The sequence below is a fragment of the Fusarium poae genome, chromosome 4 (assembly GCF_019609905.1).
Source record: "Fusarium poae strain DAOMC 252244 chromosome 4, whole genome shotgun sequence".
NCBI classification, from domain to species: domain Eukaryota; kingdom Fungi; phylum Ascomycota; class Sordariomycetes; order Hypocreales; family Nectriaceae; genus Fusarium; species Fusarium poae.
The window spans coordinates 2063342-2080568 of NC_058402.1; the positions used below are offsets into that span (position 1 = coordinate 2063342).

General features: G+C 48.7%; 6 protein-coding genes across 6 annotated transcripts; 1 reads left to right on the forward strand and 5 right to left on the reverse strand.

Moving 5' to 3' along the window:
* Nucleotides 1-262: 262 nt before the first annotated feature.
* FPOAC1_010750 (uncharacterized protein) lies at nt 263-1690 on the forward strand (the record flags this gene model as incomplete). The annotated part of the gene is made up of 2 exons (XM_044855139.1): nt 263-1001; nt 1062-1690. The coding sequence occupies 2 exons, from the start codon at nt 263-265 to the stop codon at nt 1688-1690; spliced, it is 1368 nt and encodes a 455-aa protein (XP_044702452.1).
* Nucleotides 1691-2347: 657 nt separating this feature from the next.
* Nucleotides 2348-2834, reverse strand: TXNL4A (Thioredoxin-like 4A; the record flags this gene model as incomplete). The annotated part of the gene is made up of 2 exons (XM_044855140.1): nt 2348-2715; nt 2771-2834. 2 exons carry the CDS (start codon nt 2832-2834, stop codon nt 2348-2350), a joined length of 432 nt encoding a protein of 143 aa, XP_044702453.1.
* A 336-nt stretch (nt 2835-3170) lies between these two features.
* Nucleotides 3171-6213, reverse strand: FPOAC1_010752 (uncharacterized protein; the record flags this gene model as incomplete). The annotated part of the gene is made up of 2 exons (XM_044855141.1): nt 3171-4604; nt 4654-6213. The coding sequence occupies 2 exons, from the start codon at nt 6211-6213 to the stop codon at nt 3171-3173; spliced, it is 2994 nt and encodes a 997-aa protein (XP_044702454.1).
* Nucleotides 6214-7051: 838 nt separating this feature from the next.
* On the reverse strand, nt 7052-8732 carry FPOAC1_010753 (uncharacterized protein; the record flags this gene model as incomplete). Its single annotated transcript, XM_044855142.1, has 3 exons — nt 7052-8544; nt 8606-8658; nt 8722-8732. 3 exons carry the CDS (start codon nt 8730-8732, stop codon nt 7052-7054), a joined length of 1557 nt encoding a protein of 518 aa, XP_044702455.1.
* A 2750-nt stretch (nt 8733-11482) lies between these two features.
* Nucleotides 11483-14738, reverse strand: SEC8 (exocyst subunit; the record flags this gene model as incomplete). The annotated part of the gene is made up of 2 exons (XM_044855143.1): nt 11483-12137; nt 12187-14738. 2 exons carry the CDS (start codon nt 14736-14738, stop codon nt 11483-11485), a joined length of 3207 nt encoding a protein of 1068 aa, XP_044702456.1.
* Nucleotides 14739-15518: 780 nt separating this feature from the next.
* On the reverse strand, nt 15519-17170 carry FPOAC1_010755 (uncharacterized protein; the record flags this gene model as incomplete). The annotated part of the gene is made up of 3 exons (XM_044855144.1): nt 15519-16875; nt 16934-17055; nt 17108-17170. 3 exons carry the CDS (start codon nt 17168-17170, stop codon nt 15519-15521), a joined length of 1542 nt encoding a protein of 513 aa, XP_044702457.1.
* Between the last annotated feature and the right edge of the window lie 57 nt (nt 17171-17227).

Here is a 17227-nt window from a genome sequence, read left to right on the forward strand (position 1 = left end):
TTCCATATGAAAACCACCCACCGAGTATCTTTGGCATCACTATGATGATTATTTGTGATGTCACACAGTACAGGGTGGCCCCCATGGCTGAATGGTGGACTAGCCTGTATTTCCATTACCGAAATATCATCGAGAAACTCACCTGATTAGAAGACATCTCTGATAATCCCTTCAAACTAGTTTTTTTTCTTCTTCTTTTTGCGAAAGAACTAGATCTCGAGATTGGTTGCAATATCCTCGAATCCCAAATAAGCCGCGCAGCATGGAACCTTCGACAATAGAACTGCTCAAGACACACGTAACACCCTTCAAATCAATATCTCAAGATTCCGGTACAATCACGAACTACTTTGACAGTTTTGGCGACTGTAGAGTCTTACTCATAGGTGATGCTTCTCATGGCACATCTGAATTTCACTGTGTTCGTGCCGAAATCACGAAGTACATGATCGAGAAACACGGCTTCAACATCGTTGCAGTTGAAGCAGATTGGCCTGATGCCGAGCGTGTAGACAGATATGTCAGACACCGCCCGGGTCCAGGTCAAGGCTCGGTGGAAACAACGCAGATGTCAGAGAAAGAAAAGAGAGAGTCACCATTCTTACGTTTCCCAACGTGGATGTGGCGCAATGTGGAAGTTTGCAATTTCGTCGAATGGATGCGGTCTTACAACTCTGGTCGCGAAGCCACAGAAGCCACTGGGTTTTATGGGCTCGATCTCTACTCAATGGGGACGTCAATGAAAGCAGTCATCGATTATCTGAACACTGTCGATAAAGACATGGCAAAAGTTGCGAGGGGGAGGTACATCAATCTGATGGACTGGGTAGACCATCCCCATGAATATGGTTTAGAGTCGTTGGCGATGTCTTTCAAGGGATATGAGGACGACGTTGTTGCGATGCTCAGTGATCTCTTGAATAAACGAATTGAATACTCTGCAGCCCTTGACGGCGGTGTCGAGTTCCACAACGGAGAGCAGAATGCCAGAGTTGTGAAAGGTGAATATAACCTCTGGCGTCTATCATCTTCATTGCGAGCAAGAACTGACTTGTCCACAGATGCCGAACAGTACTACAAGACCATGTACCGAGGACAAGATAAATCTTGGAATCTCCGAGATACGCACATGTTTGAGACTCTCAAGAGAGTCCTTGAGCATCGAGGTGAAGGCTCAAAGGCCATCGTCTGGGCGCACAACAGCCATATAGGTGATGCCCGCGCCACAAGTATGAGCTGGGCTAGTCACGAGCTCAATATTGGAGAGCTTTGCAAGAGGGAATTTGGAGACGACGCTCTTAGCATCGGTACAGGCACAAACACCGGCACTGTTGCTGCAGCTCAGAATTGGGAGAGCGACATGAACATCATGAAAGTCCAACCAGGGCTCCCGGGCAGTTATGAAGAGCTGATGCATGCAGCAGGTATCAGTAACTTTGTCCTGGATCTGCGGAAAGGGAAATGTGATGAGAAACTACGAGAGGTTTTGCGTAGGGAACGACTGGAGAGATCTATCGGTGTGATATATAAACCAGAGACGGAGAAGGCCTCACATTACTCATATGCCATTTTGCCGGACCAGTTTGATGGATACATCTGGTTCGACGAGTCGAAACATGTTGGAACATTCGAGATTCATCAACCTCGATCATCACTAGAGTACCATGAAACTTGGCCATTTGGGTTATAGTTGTCTTGATAGAGGGCATTTGATGGGGTTTCACGATTTTCCAAGTGTAATTCTGACTTCTTCCCTCGCTCTACTGGGAGTCATGGTAGGTAAAGTTCAAAGAAAGAATTAATAGAGCATGTAAAAGAATAATCGCATATGTTAAAATATCAGGTATCTCACCCTACTATATAGTACAAATATACTCACGTCGTTCGCACCTAGCCGCTTGAGATTTACAACAGCGAAGACTTTCTACTGATGAATTTCACAGGGGCATTAGGAGAACTCGTAAACCTTATCTACAAAAGATTCACGTCACGGAAAATCCTGCACTTTTCATAGTTAATATCTTACCCTTTGATTCGCCATTTCTAGCACATTTTACAAGATAAATGCAAAATGCCCATGTCAAACGTCGGATGTCTTGTCAAGTCGTGTCAGAAATATTTCATGAAAGGCACCTTGGAGTCTCACCATTCGATTCTAAGACTGACCGTCTTGACCGTAAGTTTAGTGTCGTAATCTCATTTCTCGCTTTGTTTTGGTTCAGGAGCCTGATGTGCCTACTTTCCGCCTCGCGTTGTTATAAAGTCATGATTAGCAACCCTTCAGAAAAACACACAAATCCAACTCCGAGTCCGCGCCCAAAAGTCCAAACGGCTTCCCGCCTCTCAATTAGTACCTGTGTCGGGTAGAGTAGTCCTTGGGACTGACGACCAGACCACGTCCCTTCTTGGCACCTCGGTACACCGTCTCGAAGATATCAATGAGCTCCTGCTTGTCCTCAAGAACCCATTTGATCTTATTATTGTCACCGGTGCCCAGATCGATCATCATGTGCTTGTTTCGGAAGAAGAACATGAGCGAACACGGGTCGTAAAGTTCGTACATCTGGTTGAAGTCGGGGACCTGGTCGATGTCGCAGAGGTAGATGACAGCGAAGTTGCGGACCTTGTCGGCGATCTTGTAGAGGACTTCATCTTGGCGCATGCAGTCTGAATCCCAGTCGCGGCCGAAACGGATGACGACGAGACGGTCTTCCTCTAGAGAAAAGGTTAGTAAGCAAGGTATATGTCAAGAGGTGCGATGGGGATTTACCTGAGAGGATGGCTTGGTCGACGTGCCAGCCGGTGTTGAGATGGGGGAGGACGACGGAACCCATTTTCTTCTTTTTCTATTTTTCGAAGAGCTTGCGTGTGCGTGTGCAAAGAACCGTATGTTGAGCTGTAGACGTGAAGAGAGCTTGCGGTGGTTGTGTCTTGAAAGGTGGAAAGAGAACCATGATGAAGGCGGCGGCATATAAGGCGGGTCACGGTCAAAACATGCGCTAGCCTGATTTGGCTTGAGGTGAACAAGCCTCACCTTGAATGAAAGTTAAACTTATCAAAGTGCAACCATATGTTGGTTGATATGTAAAACAACAATATTACGAGTAAATACATCATTAATATCCACGAAATTTCTCTATAGAAAGACTGAATTCAGCTTCTACTTTCATTTATGAAACATCATACTCATCAATCACACTCTTCGGCTTGAAATATTGGCCCAAAGGCTCAAACTTCAAGTGCTCGAACCCAAATGCATCTGGTCCTCCAATCTTGATTCCTCGCTCTGATCCTGTCCATCTATCACTCGCCGCTATTCCAAGAACAACAACAAGTAATCCATATCTGTATTCCGGTGTTCCAACAGCTTCTCCATTCTGTGCGTCGATGACACAAACAAGGTCAGGGACAATGGCCAGAACATCCTCTTGGAGCTCCTCCTTACGATCAGGATGAACTCTGAGAGCAGCGATATTCTCGTTCTTGAACGGAATCTTGACAATACCCTTGAACTGGTGCTCTGAGACTTCATCAGAAGCTGCATTTGCTTCATCTCGAACATCAGCACCTTCGATGAGGCATTCGCCATAGATATGTCCATTTCTCAATGTCCTCTCCACGCCGATGATTTTACCCTTCCACAACACTCTGCCTGCTCCAGGGCCACCACATTCATCTAAGATAGTCTCGGCAACGTTGTCCACACGGTTTTCCTTGCGTGCTCGAGCAACCGCCCGCCCAATCCTCCACGATTGAGAAAGCGTGTGTTCGATAGCCCAGCGCCTCGTCTCTGCTCCTGTGACTGGGGCGTCTGCAGCGCCTACCTGGGAGCCCATTTCGCTCAGGGCAGAGCGTATGATGCGCTCGACAGCCTCGTCAGAGGATGCTTTTGGCATGACGAGAACGTTGCCATTTCCGTCGCTCACAGCAATAGGCGACCAAATGGTCTCCCTTTCTTTGAAAACCACAGGCGTCGTCTGCCATTTCGTAGGGTACGCCCTGCCCATCCAATCCCCATCCACTGTAGGTATATCCATCTGGTCACTAGAGCCAAGTAGCAGTCCGCTTAGGCCATTAGCTCCTCCAACTTCGACGGAGATCATATGGGTGGCTGTTGTGTTGCACATCTTGTATAATTCCTGCTGTGCCTCAAGAAGTTCATCGCCTGCGAGCTTTTCGATTGCGACGGTAGGGCTTCCTGCTCCGCCGCCACAGCCAACGCGTGCATCATCGGGCAGATCTTCAGGACTGACGACTCTGATTGTGGCTCCGTTGCGCAGCTGAGTTCGAAGCCGAATCATCAGTCCGTATGGACTGCCGCCGCCTCCTGTGCCGAGAATGTAGCAGCCTGTTGCGATCCATGAAACATCCCTCTCTGAGATATACCATGTTCGCTTTCTCACATCAGGGCGGTATGCCAGTATATCGAAGTCCTCTTCCTCTTTTGTATCACACTTTGAGCTTTGGTCTTTGGCGCTCTTCTCGTAATTTTCCATCTCCTGGTGCTCCTCGGAATCATTCTCTGTTCCAGGCACAACACTTTCTTTCGAAAAGTCAAAGTCTCCCGTAGCTCGGACGATAAATCGAGTCTTGTTGGCAATGTACTGCGTGGTGGTCAGCAAAGTTCCGAACAATTCTTCTGGTGAAGCATACTTGGAGGGGCAAGACTTCTTTTTCGACAACAGTGACTGTTGATTGTAGAGCCCCTGCCTTGACGGTCTTCTCGATGGCTTCCTGGCACAGTTCCTCTAGAAGGTCGTTCGCTGACTTCTCAGCTGTTGACTTGACTGTATCTACGACAGCACTGACTCTCGCCATGGCAGCACCAATGGCATTAGCAACTTGTGACCACTTGGGTTTGAGCACCTTGCTCGCTCCCTTGAGCTCATCGGGAGCAATGACGGCTCCGCCTCCCACAAGAATCACAGGTATATCCTGAGGGGACGTCTTCATTGTATCGATCACCTTCTCCAGCTTGTGCTGAATAGCCAGTCTGACCCTTCCGAGCTCCTCCTCGGAGATGGCGTCTTTCACAAGGGCTGCATCTCCAATTCCTAGACCTGGATTGGCAAGAACCGTGCAATCCGTCGCTGTTAGGACCTTTCCACCAAAGACAACAGCCTCCTGCGTCAACTTATATCCAACACTATCTGGCCCTACCGAGATGGTTTTATCTTTCCTTACAATAGAACCTCCGCCAAGTCCGATGCTCTTGATATCAGGGCACGAAAAATTCATACGAACGCCTGATAAATCGCTATAGGCTGCTTGTTGGCGAGGAAACCCGTTCTCCAGGAGAATACCAACATCGGACGTAGTTCCTCCAATGTCCACCACCATCATGGCTTCGTCAAGCTCGTTCTGCACCAGAAAGGCAGCTCCTCTCATACTGTTGGTAGGACCACTCGAGAATGTCCGGATAGGTAGTCGGGCAGCTAGTTCGCCAGAAAGTACAGTGCCATCATTCTGAGTAATGAAGACGGGACAGTTCAAGCCCAACCTCTTGACAGGTTCGTGAAAAGATCGTATTGTCTTGCGGGCAAAGGGCAGAATGGAAGCGTTGAGGATAGCTGCGTTTTCTCTCTCAAGGAAGCCGAGATTGGCGACTTCTTTGCTGCACACGACATCGCAGCCAGGCATCTCACTCTTGATAATGTCTGCGGCTCTCTCTTCTTGTCTTTCGACAGTATCGATGGGGCTGAAGACACCAATGACCACCACGCTCCTGATTCCTTTCTCTTTGATGATGGCGCATTGTGCCTTGATCTCATTTTGGTCGATGTCGGATATCAGCCGACCATCAACTTCCAGCCCACCCTTTACCAGAGCATGATGGCCCAGAATGAGCTCCTTCATATCACTAGGCCAGTCGACACATGGCAAGATGTGCTTAGAGAAGGGTCCACAGAGACGAATGACAGCGATTCGAGACAGTCTCGTAGCGTCTCTTTCAACGACAGCGTTGACAAAGTGTGTGGTTCCGATGGTCACACTGGCGACTTCATCAGGGCTGATAGAAGCCGAGCTGAGCATTTTGGTGAGGGCATTGTTGATACCAACACTAGGGTTCGTGGTCGTTGGTTCTTTGTGCCATGCGACGACGCCGCGATCAGGTCCTGAGATTTGTAGAGGATCGATAAGGACGCCATCTGTGTTTGTTCCACCGACATCAATACCAACTCGAAGACGTCGTGCTGCTGTTGCTGTGGTCATGGTGGATGCGTCACTATTATCACGATGAAGTGATATGTCCGGAACAAAGGAATATCTTGACAACAGATATTCCTTCGCAATACAATGTAAGAAGCCAAGTCTTGTAGTTACCTAATGATCCTGATTACCCCGATGCCGGCGAATGAGCTCCGCACAAAAGAGCTCTAAAGGATTCAGTTGTGGGGTTTTGACTGAAGGATCAACGATTTGGTGTTGATCATGTCTAAGATAATTCTTATCAATCAGCTGCCTTTCTGTTACATACCCCCGATTAATGAAGCAGTTGTGAAACCACAATTCCAATACATTCGGCCGGTCATTACCCTATACTATTGATGTAGAATAAGCCATTCATTCCACTGACATCACAATGTCCGAGTTTGATCAAAACGTGAATTTTTATTCATACAATGATTACCATCAATCCTACCTTCCATGAGAGGTTCCATCGAGCTGCTTAACAGATGCAACCCTAGCTATCCCCGACGACTACCTATCCATGCCGTCCCTTACCAATGAATAAAGCTACCATAATATACTAGAGCCTGTATGCCGTTCCCACTGTCTTGCCTTTCGGGATGCTGCACCCCGTTGGAAGAGAGGGAAAAAAGAAGAAGAAAAATAAATAAATGCCTCTCATGGGAAAGAGTCATGGAATCTTGCATATTCCTCGCGACGCCCTTAACGCCAAGTCTTTGTGTGTATACACCTCTCCGAGAGTTACTTTGCATGGAATCTCTGCGGAAGGTTTGAAATAATAATGAGTCTCATGCAATCGTTGTCCCTGTATGCCAGTTTCCGTGCTTTCGTCTATAGCCAAATAATCGCTTGAGCGTGCTTAAATCTCGATGGTCTTCATTGGTTCATCCACCAATTCAGGCTTCTTGCCATTCGCCTTTGGCGATGACTCTTCCTCCACCTTAAGGAGGTCAGATTCCACACGGGGGATGCTGGTGACGTTGGGAGTCTTGCTGTCCTGGCTCTGTCGAGGGGTTTCGACCTCTACGAGCTTCTCCGGTTGGATGTATGCGTCGGCAAGCTCGGGGATTGCGGTCTCTTCCGTTACTCGGCTGAGAGGAGTCGCTTTCCCGTAACCAGGCCCAGCACCGGGTCGAGGGCTAGCCAAAGGAGATGAACCGCTCAGGCGCTGCATAGATCGACCTCGGCCCTCACCTTCACCGCCGCTACCATAGGGAGAAGAAGAGCGTGACCCCAAAGGAGAATTGGGCTTGGGGCCCATGGATCGCCTCTTGGAAGGAGCGCGTCGTCCGTACTTCTGGTCCATTCTCCACCTCAAAATGCTGAAATACGAGGGCTCGACTCGTGTCTCCTTGAACTCTCGTAGCTTGAGCTCATTAGTATCTTCGTCTACGTACCACTTGCCGCTGTTGAGATCGTCCGCGACAACAGCGAGGAAGGCAGACCAAGAACGAGCCACAACGTATTTGGTGTCATAGTCACGACCAAAGAGAATGATCTGGCCCCATTGGCCTCCAGGACCAGGTGCCAAGTCAACAGCCAAGTTGTTGCCGCCCCAATCGCGAACCAGAGGGATCCAAGAGCTGTGCGCGTATGCCTTTTGGACAGCGTTTGCAGGGACACAGTCCTGACGAGACATGAGATCCTGTCTCCAAGGGCCAGGGCTGTTGCCAGCACCGCCACCTTGCTTGGAGGAAGAGGCCTCATTACTGCCACCAAAAGCCTTGGAAGGGGTGGAAGGTTTAGCAACGGAGGTCTCGAGCAAGAATTGTTGGTTGACGGTCCTCCAGTTGTCCCACTCTTGCACAATTTCCTCGCAGTCCAGTAGCATATGGCTGAAGATGATTCCAGTGGGCATTCCTCCTCGCTCTTGGCCGTCGTGAATCATGAGGGAGTCGCGGACATCCTGAGGAAGGGAGCAGTCAAGCTGATGCTCCAGGTCATTCAGATCATTGTTGGTAGCGCCCTCACATAACTGATCAAAAAGCTCCGGGTAGTTGTCATCGGCCCAGGAATCGATGCGCCTCCATGAGTGGGCAACTGGAGGAGGCGGTGGAAGGCCATCATTAAAGTTCTGCATCGGGACGTCGCCGGGGCTTTGCACCTCGAAACCATCACCTTGGCTGGCATTGCGAGCGCTCATTGACCTCAGTCCGGGAGAGTAAGGGGCGCCTGATGGTGCAAAAGTATTGGCGTCCAGACGCGGAGAGCCTCGGCCTGTTTCGTCGGTATACGGAGATGAGACGTCGTTTCGAGAATCGGAGGCTGTCGCCACGCCCGTCATGATGCCACCTCGACTGTCCTGCAGAGGGACATGGCGGCCGGTTCGGTAAGGGGAGTCGAAAGAAGAGTCTAGAGTTTGTTTAGTTTATTGGGTTCGGTGGGTAGCGATGGGGGTAAAGGGGCGGCATACGTCGGTCATAACTGGTCATAGTGTGCCAGAAAGATCTAATTGTCGCACCGAGACTGTTGAGGGTAATGTTAGTAACGGCCGACGTCGGAAGGTTTGAGATAGACTTCAATACTTACGATGTCTCCATGGTGACGGCAGCGGGCGGCGTAAGAGCCAACGAGCGTGGGAAGAGGGTGAACGAGAGTTGGTCGGTTGCTAGGGGTCGAGATGCGACAAGAGAAGAGCGGCGGTAAATGGGGGTGCGCCAAGTCGGTGATTATGAGTAAAAGTAAAAGCGAAAGCGAAAGCGAAAGTGTCGCAAAGCCAAATCGAGCAAAAGGGAGAAAGCGAGCGGAAAATAGCAAGAGAGAGCGACAAAGTATGAGCAGAAGAGAGTAGTAGACTAGTTGTTGTTGATGATGTAGAGTTTGATGGAAGTGAAGATTTCCAAAAGCCCGAGATGTTTGTCCAATGGATCCAATCTAGTATCTTAGCACTGAATCCAGGGGAACCTAACAAGCCAAAATGGAGCTACAGAGGGAGAAAAGGTGGCTGCTCCGCTGGGCTCAGACGCGTGGGGTCAGGTCGGGTCCAGTCAGTTTACTTTTGTACAAAGTAACTACGTATCATTTGGTGGACTAAATGCTGTAATTTTGTCGTCAAGGTCCGTGTAATTTAGTAGCCTAGCGATGATGTAGATGTGTATAAAAACAAAGAAGGCGGGTAGTACAGAATAATGGAAGGGGAAAAAGACCCTGTGGTGGAATGAAACAGGTACTAAAGGAGTAATTCAATCCAATGGCTGGCGCAAGAGGTTGGGTTGGGGTTTGTCCCTTTGTTTTGTTGTTGATTGATGTTGATTTTCCAAGTAACCAACCAATGAATGTCTCAATTGGCCAGACTGGACTGAACTGCACCGCTACAGATAGACTGCACTGACACTAACACTAACAGAGGGGGGTCACCTAGACTAATGTGGCGGATGTGCGTGGGCTAACAAGTTAAGGGGTTGACAGACTGGATAGATAATGGATGGGCGAAGATGCATTGCATTACTACTACTACTCTACAGCTGCCTGAGTGGTTACTAAAGGACGACAAGGGTGGGCGATGGAGCATGAAAAGTTGGCATGTGTGCAGCGATGGAAGAGAAAGGAGACCAACAGGAGGGTTTCCATGATTTAGAGAGGATGCAGCTACTGCAGCCGATGAACATATCATTTATGCAGGTAAACTTGATTTCATCATGACAATCATTTTTACTTTCATGAATCAAGGTCTTCCCCAATTCAATTCACGATTCATTCACATGACCGTGTATTACTAGTAGCTTAGTACCTACCTAGTCTACGGTAGTTCAACTTACCGCCCGTTGTAAAACTCCTGAATTACATTCCATACCCCTCCCTACCTCTCTCAGTTGGTAGAGAAAAAACCCTCGACTCGACAAGTCCCGGGTTTGAGACGGCCAGGCGAAAGCCGCGGGGGGCTTGCATAAGGTGGTGCATTGGTTGGTCTACTAACCAATGCAAGGTACCGTTCCCGCCAGCACACTATGAGACGCTACCTTGACAGAGATTAGGTTCAGGGGCAACCTTAATCCAATTTGGCTGATTTTGGGTTACAGATGACTGCGTCGCGAGTAAATTCTATGGGCAGTAGAAGCCGGCTCGAACACGCCGTGGCTTGCTCTTTATTTTAAGGGTTTACACAAGCGGCCCGGTTTTGGATGTAACTTGAGGCTACAAAAGTGCATGACGATATAAAGATGGGTAATGATCCAGTGTTGGACTATGTATGTTATACAGTGCTGCTTTCCTACCTGTATATGTGGAAACTTTCCAATCACTGCTTCAGTATCTATGCTGCTATGCTCAATACAATAATAACAGATTCCCACATATGATACAAACCTAGACACAACTTTTGAAATCAAAGGCATCTCGCGTCGGTTTGAGATCAATGCTTGATCCTTCCACTACAGCTTCACCGATTGACAGATTCATTCTAGACCTTTTTTACTCCACCATCAATCCTGGCATGCGGTACGGTACGGATACTCGAAGTAACATGATCCAACAACCCCTTATCTCATCCCATACACCTCCAAACACAAACTATGTATCTCGCTTCATTTAATATGAGCAAAATCTCACAGTTCAAAAGACATAATTGTTCTCACAATACTATTTCTTCGCTTACTTACATGTCTGCAATATAATCCCTGTTCATAGTACAATAACTAATTCCCGAATACAACCCCTTATCATTATCACGTCCTCAACGATTGCCACCTCTTGGCTGCCTCATGCCGATCTCATTTCTTTTGATAGCCCTACTAGAATAGAAATTCCCTCTCTTTCTTTCCCCACACTTGATTAATGTTCCTCAAGGTGCAAAAAATAAACAGCCGATAGCCCAAAAAGCTGGTCCAGGGTGGCATTAGGTGACTAAATCGGTTCGCCTTTTATTCTGTCAGGCAATCTTTCTGCATCCTCGAAGCGTTTGCAGGTGCAGAGTTGCGGCGGTGCATCGTTCGTTCCTATTTCTTGTTTCACTGCATGAAGTCATGGGATGCATATTGCGTTGCTATTTGCTCTTGTTTGTGCTCCATCATGGATGTCGCGTGGTTTGCCGCGGCTACTTACAGCGAGTGACAGAGAACATGTGTACTGTTATTCATATCTTATTTTGAGCCATTGATAGAACAGTCGGAAATCATACTTGATACCGTGAACGGGCTGTGCTGGTTTCAATCCTGATATGTCATTCAATCATGCATGCATCGCTACTGCTCTACTGTACCGCACGCCTTGACTAGGTACCCTGCCATCATTTACATGTATACCTCAACTCTACTAAGCTTTAAACCATTAATGCAGTACGCATCGCCTCCACCTATGTCTGCCACATGTGCTCGCTGAGCCCAAGCAGTTTGTCCTGCATCTGCCTCTTGGCTGCTGTGGCGATTCCACGCTCGGGATTTGCCATGGCTTCACTGTAACATAGCTCCACGAGTGCCTTTAGCTCATCGTAAGAAAAGTTGTCGGGGTCTTGCGCGCTTGTGCCCCGCTGTTGCGCCTTGTCTTCCTTTGCCTTCTCTACGATAGCATCTGCTCCTTGCTCGTATAGAGAGAAGTAGTTTGCTGCACGCGCCAGGTCTACACCCTCTTCCACGTTCTTGAGGTTTTGCTGCAGTACGAGGATGTTGAGCTGCATACGCCCGCAGCCCTTGTCGTTCATTGGCGACGCCTTGCCTGCGTTGCTTACAAGGTAGCAATTGATGAGCAGACCCAGACCAGACCTGATGAATGCAATCTCCTTGTCTCGAAGAAACTTGACAATGGTCTCATCAAAGAAGACCAGTTCTGAATTGAGGTTCAGAATCTGCGGATCAGGTTCGCTGACCTCCTGGTCGAGGAGGTAGGGTGCCACCGTGGGTGACAAGGCAACGCCGAGCGAGTGGACTATGCGGCACCGAATCTCCATATGGAGGGTGAGAAGTGCTGTTCCTGCGAGTTCTTCAAAAGAAGATACGATGCTGTCAAATGCTCTGGTCGCCGATTAGTATAATACTCTAATCACTGGATCGTGCAACTTACTGTACAGTCTCCTGTGTCAACGGTAGTGACACAGGACCCTCTTCACCAGCCCCCTTGCTTGGCTCGTTCATAAGAGTCCATCGTCGATTTGAATGTCGAGGCAGGTTCTGTCGTGACGTGTCGGTATCGTGTGTCGTGATTTGACGCAGCCCGGAAATCTTGACAGCAAGCCATTTCATGCTGGTATACAAAAGACAAAGAGACGAAATCGAATCCCGATCTTGGATGATGTCGCCCGAATCTAGTGGCGCTTCGTTCGTGAGCTCCATCAATAAGTGAATCTCTTTTTCGGCCAATTCCCAATCCATTTCTTCTGCCGTGAAGAGTTTCTTCATAGTTTCTTGTAATTCTCCTTGATCCAGAGAGAAGCGCGCTGATGATCTCAGGTTATCGTTACTGATCTCTGTAGCTGGGTCTTGGGCTTTGACCACAAGTGTTTTGAACCAGCTGAAGCAGCGGTCATAATATCGCATCATCTGAGTTACGATCAGCGAGCTGAGTGCCTGGTCTGGTGGTATTGTGCCAAGCATGCGACAGAATGCCGTTACGACCTCAAAGAAGGCCGTCGTTCCTCGGAACACAGGTCGACGTGCAACCTGGTTCCAGGCCGAATCCTGCGAAAACGCGTCTGCTTCCCCAAATACAGTGTCGCTCAGTTTTGCTAGGGTCTCGTCCAGTTGTGGCTGGAAAACGTTGACCAAAAAATTGTCCAGAAAAGTTGTCAGTGTGCTTGCGGCGAGGTCTGAGCCAGGAGGCACGATGCTTTTGAGTCGCTGCAAGAACACCAATGTCGGCGGCAGCAGCAAGCTCATATTGAAGACACTTGGTTCCACCAAGGATTTGTACGAGCCTGTCGTCTGATGACTGCTGCCGTGACCGCCATCGCCACCCCTTCTCCCTCCCTCTGGCGCGCTTCGCCCTTTCCTGTCCTGTTTCAACCCAGGGACAGCGTCCTGTATAATACTGTCAAGTGCATCATATTCGCTCGTCATCTCAACAGACTTCGTGTTGGCCTCCGAGAACTTGAAGAGATGCTCGCGTACATCCTTTTTGCCGTGAAGAGTATCCCCTGGGGTTGGGGAATCAAATTGGTAAACGTCAGCGTCTGTTGTAACGTAGTTGTGCAGCAAAGATCGAATCTCGTTTTGGTAAAGATTCCACAACTCTTTGAAGCTGCCAAGGAGGGCGCTGTTGTTACCGGCGCCTTCTCGTCGGATGAGGACTTTGATGGATTCGTGGAAGACGCGGTGGCCTTCTCCAATGGCCTCAAACTTTCCGTATAGCGACCACAAAAGATCGTAGATAACATCTGCCCTCATTTGTGTTTCGCGTGTGCCATATACATGAAGACCATCGCCTCTGGCTGAGCCACCCCTCAGGGAACTAGGATGCCTTTGGTCTACTTCGTTGATAGTTTCATTAACGATAGTAAAGAGTTCAACTGGCAATCGCTGTTTGAGTGTCTCGACAGCATTTTGTAGCCGCCCTAATCGGTTAAGAGATTCTACCAGTAGCCCGACATAATAGAATGTATCGGCTTCGGGGTTCTTCATTGGATCCTCTCTGATTGTCTTGTCGACATCAATGGCATCGAGAACCATGTGAAATGGAGCGATGGGCTTGATGTCGGTATAACCTTCTGTTACAGCACCTTGCGTCTTGGCCAGGTTCTGCCATCGCTCCTGGCAATACGGTGACTTGAGGTAAAGATGCTCATGTAGCTCTTCCACCAGGATGTCCATTAAAGCAGTCTCTTGGTTCGCAAGATAGCTCCTCAGGTCAGCTAGGGCGCCTATATCGTCTAGTTCAGGCTTTCTTAGCTTCCGGAGAGCAGTCTGCAATACCTCTACAGCCGTCAAGAAACGCTTCTCGGATATTCTTGCCTCGAGTTGATCTGGTACGGCACGGAGATCATCAAGCTCATTGAGTGTCTGCAAAAGCGCATCGAATTCTTGCGATGATTTGGAAAGCTTCTTCAACTCTGGATCTGTCGCACAGAGGCTCGTTTTCGAGCTGGCCAGCGACTCCTTTAGTGCCCGCACTCGCTTTTGCGACTGCTGAATACTGCTTTGGATCTTGTGGAATGTACCGATCGAACTGTTGAAACCCTGATGGTGTTCATGAACGATGCCCTTCAGAGACTCTTGGAGATAATTATGCGATTGTTGAAACTGGCCGTATTCATGAGCGCGACCAACCGAGCTCTTATCGAGAAGTTGCAGCGACAGTTGAACTGGAACGCAGTCGTCTTGGCACATTGAAGGCCATTCTTTCTTGATGTGGTCTATAACCTCGGTGATTTGTCGTGCGGCATGAGTATCAGAGACCTGTGATTGCCCTTGCCCCTGCGACTGGGTTTGTGGTATACGTGACCGCGACGACATCTGTCGAAGACTAGGCGGTGGTCGCGGTTGCTGGGTAGTTGGTGGCGTGGCATAACGATCGCTTCCGTATCCATTTTGATAACCAGATCTATAGTCGTCGTTGGAGCGGCCAAAGTTGCCGTAGCCGTTGCCCTCACGGGGAGGAGGTCGGTCGTATCGATTTGACATGTTGGTGATAGCAGACGGCGAAACGTTTACGAGATATTGGCCGCTTCGAAGCGCATTGTCGCTATAAGTGAAGTGCAGGATATAGGGTCGCTTTAGCTCTGGACGTGAAATCCGATAGCCCAGATGCACAAGTTTAAAAGTGTCAACTTGTTAAGTCGGGGTTGTTGGTATGAATGAGAGCTGGATGTCGAGGGGTCGAAGCTTAGGTGGTGGTTGACGAACATTCAGCTTCGAAACGCTAGGGCGGTACGTACCCCATAGCCATAGCTGTCTTGAATTACAACAGCCTACCTACTAACCTACCACGCAACGAACTGGATATCACAAGTTCAATTATTACTACAATCGGGAAGAAAACATACATATCTGACAATGTCTCTTCGGATATATATTTAACCACCACATGTAATGTAAGTTTCTCATTGAATATCTGACAGCATTCAAGCTCCTTTGCGCGAGGTTATGTTTCCTCTAGGTCAATACCAAGTAACATTACAAAAAGAAGTGACATTGTTCATAATGTCACTACGATAGGTATGTCAAGTCAATGGAGAATGTCATAGCATGTATTTCTGGTAATTTTCACAAATCACCAAAGTCTTGGTCACCAATCAGAAAATAAAAGTTGTCTGTAGTGTTGATATCATTAAGAAGTCGTCGGTTATTATTATGAGCCAGAAAAGTGTTACGAAAATAAGCAGTGGTATCAATTTATGTCCCTCCTCCTCCCCCCCCTCTCTTCATAAGCCATGTCAAAATTCATCCTCGTCTAACTCTCCATCAGTTAGCGCTACCATGCGAGGTCGCCGGTGGAGGAACCAGATGTTGATTCTCATCCTCTATCGGCTTTGGCAATTCCTGCTTGACTGGAGCCTCGCTGGGACTGGCTTTCGGCTCCTGCACAGTCGTTCCGGATAAATCCGCTTGAGCTATACGGCCGTCTTGTGTTTCAAGCTGGTTCTGAAGCGTCGCTCCAGGTTGCTCCGCAGTTTGCATCCTCTTGTCCTTTTCCAGGATTGCCTTTGCCAGACCACGCACCCCATCCAGGATCACATCTTGTCGATCCCAAGCTAAGAACCCGGGAGTTCCAGAAGCTCGGTTCAGATGCACCACCTGGTAGTCCTTGTTCGCCCAGGCGGGGCAGGAATAGCTTACCTTTTTAGGTCGAGGCAGTATTCTTTGCTCTTCACTCTGGTCTTCGTCGCCATTGAACACACTAATGGCAACCCTTGGCTTTTTGGCACGTTTCTTTTCCTCCACGGGTTCAATCTCTGAAGCGCATTGTGCCCAGAATCGGAGAGCAGCTTCAGGACCGGGCAGCCAAATCAGACAAGTGAGGGTGATAATGTCCTTCTGAGAAAGCTCTTTTTTAGGACCCACGGTACGAAGGACCTTCAGCACATAGAGCAGCAAGCCGGTAGGCGAGTCGCAAAGGGCATAAGAGAGGGTGTTGGGCTCGTAATCGTTGCGGTCACCTTGCCCCAGATTGATGGCAGATTTCTTCTTGTTCAACCGTGGCGTCTTCCGCTTCTGTGTAGCCATGATATCATCCTTGGTATATCCAAGAACCGGAGAGCTGAGGATACGAGCCACCTTCCACTTGAGCCACTCGCTTGCCGAATCAGAAAGTGTAGGGGATGTAAGAGGAGGTGCGATCATATGGAATCCTAAGCAAGATTCTGGAAAGTTGTTCGAGAGATGCCGGGCCAGTCTCCAATCAATGGCAGCTGGGGAAATAGAAGCAGACCCGGTGTTGCTGGCAATATAGTGTTCATAACCCAATCTTCTCATCAAGTCATCCAACAATTTGGCCGTTGTAGAAACCGGAGGGGCACTTGGGGGCAGGGTGTCACTGAACCCCAACCCAGGCAATGATGGGATCACAACATGGAAGGGTTGGACGCCCCCAGCATCTTCAGGATCACTGAGGGGTTGGACAAGATGACCAAGTGAAAGATTAGTGAGAGGGAAAGGCGGTATCAGGAGAAGAGGGATGGCGTTTGCATGAGGTGAACGAGTGTGGATGAAATGAATCCGGACAGGTGTTGGCGGTGTGGAAGTCTGAAAGCTGGTTCTGAACTGTGAGAATGTGTTGTTGAGCTCTTCTTCGTGATCCCGCCACAAGAACGATTCTTGCCTGGACAAAGCATGTGAGTTTAGTTATGGATTGTTTACACACGAGGAGTTTAGCTCACCAGAAATCAACTAGAGATTCGACTTGAGACTTTGGCTCCCACCAATCTTTAGAAGACGGCTCATGAGGTAGTCGGGTAAGCTCTAGTTTCTGACGCGTGATGTCCAGATATTTACTCGATACCTGGGAAGGGGGTTAGTAGTGTCCCTAACAGCGGCGTTATGTCTACACTCACATGTATGCGATAAGGCTGGATTTCCTCGCCGGAGTCTCCGGGCTGTTGTTGTTGCTCTGACATGTTTTAGGTTCTCACTGTACAACTCAACTATGTTCGACTGCGTGATACAATATGGTG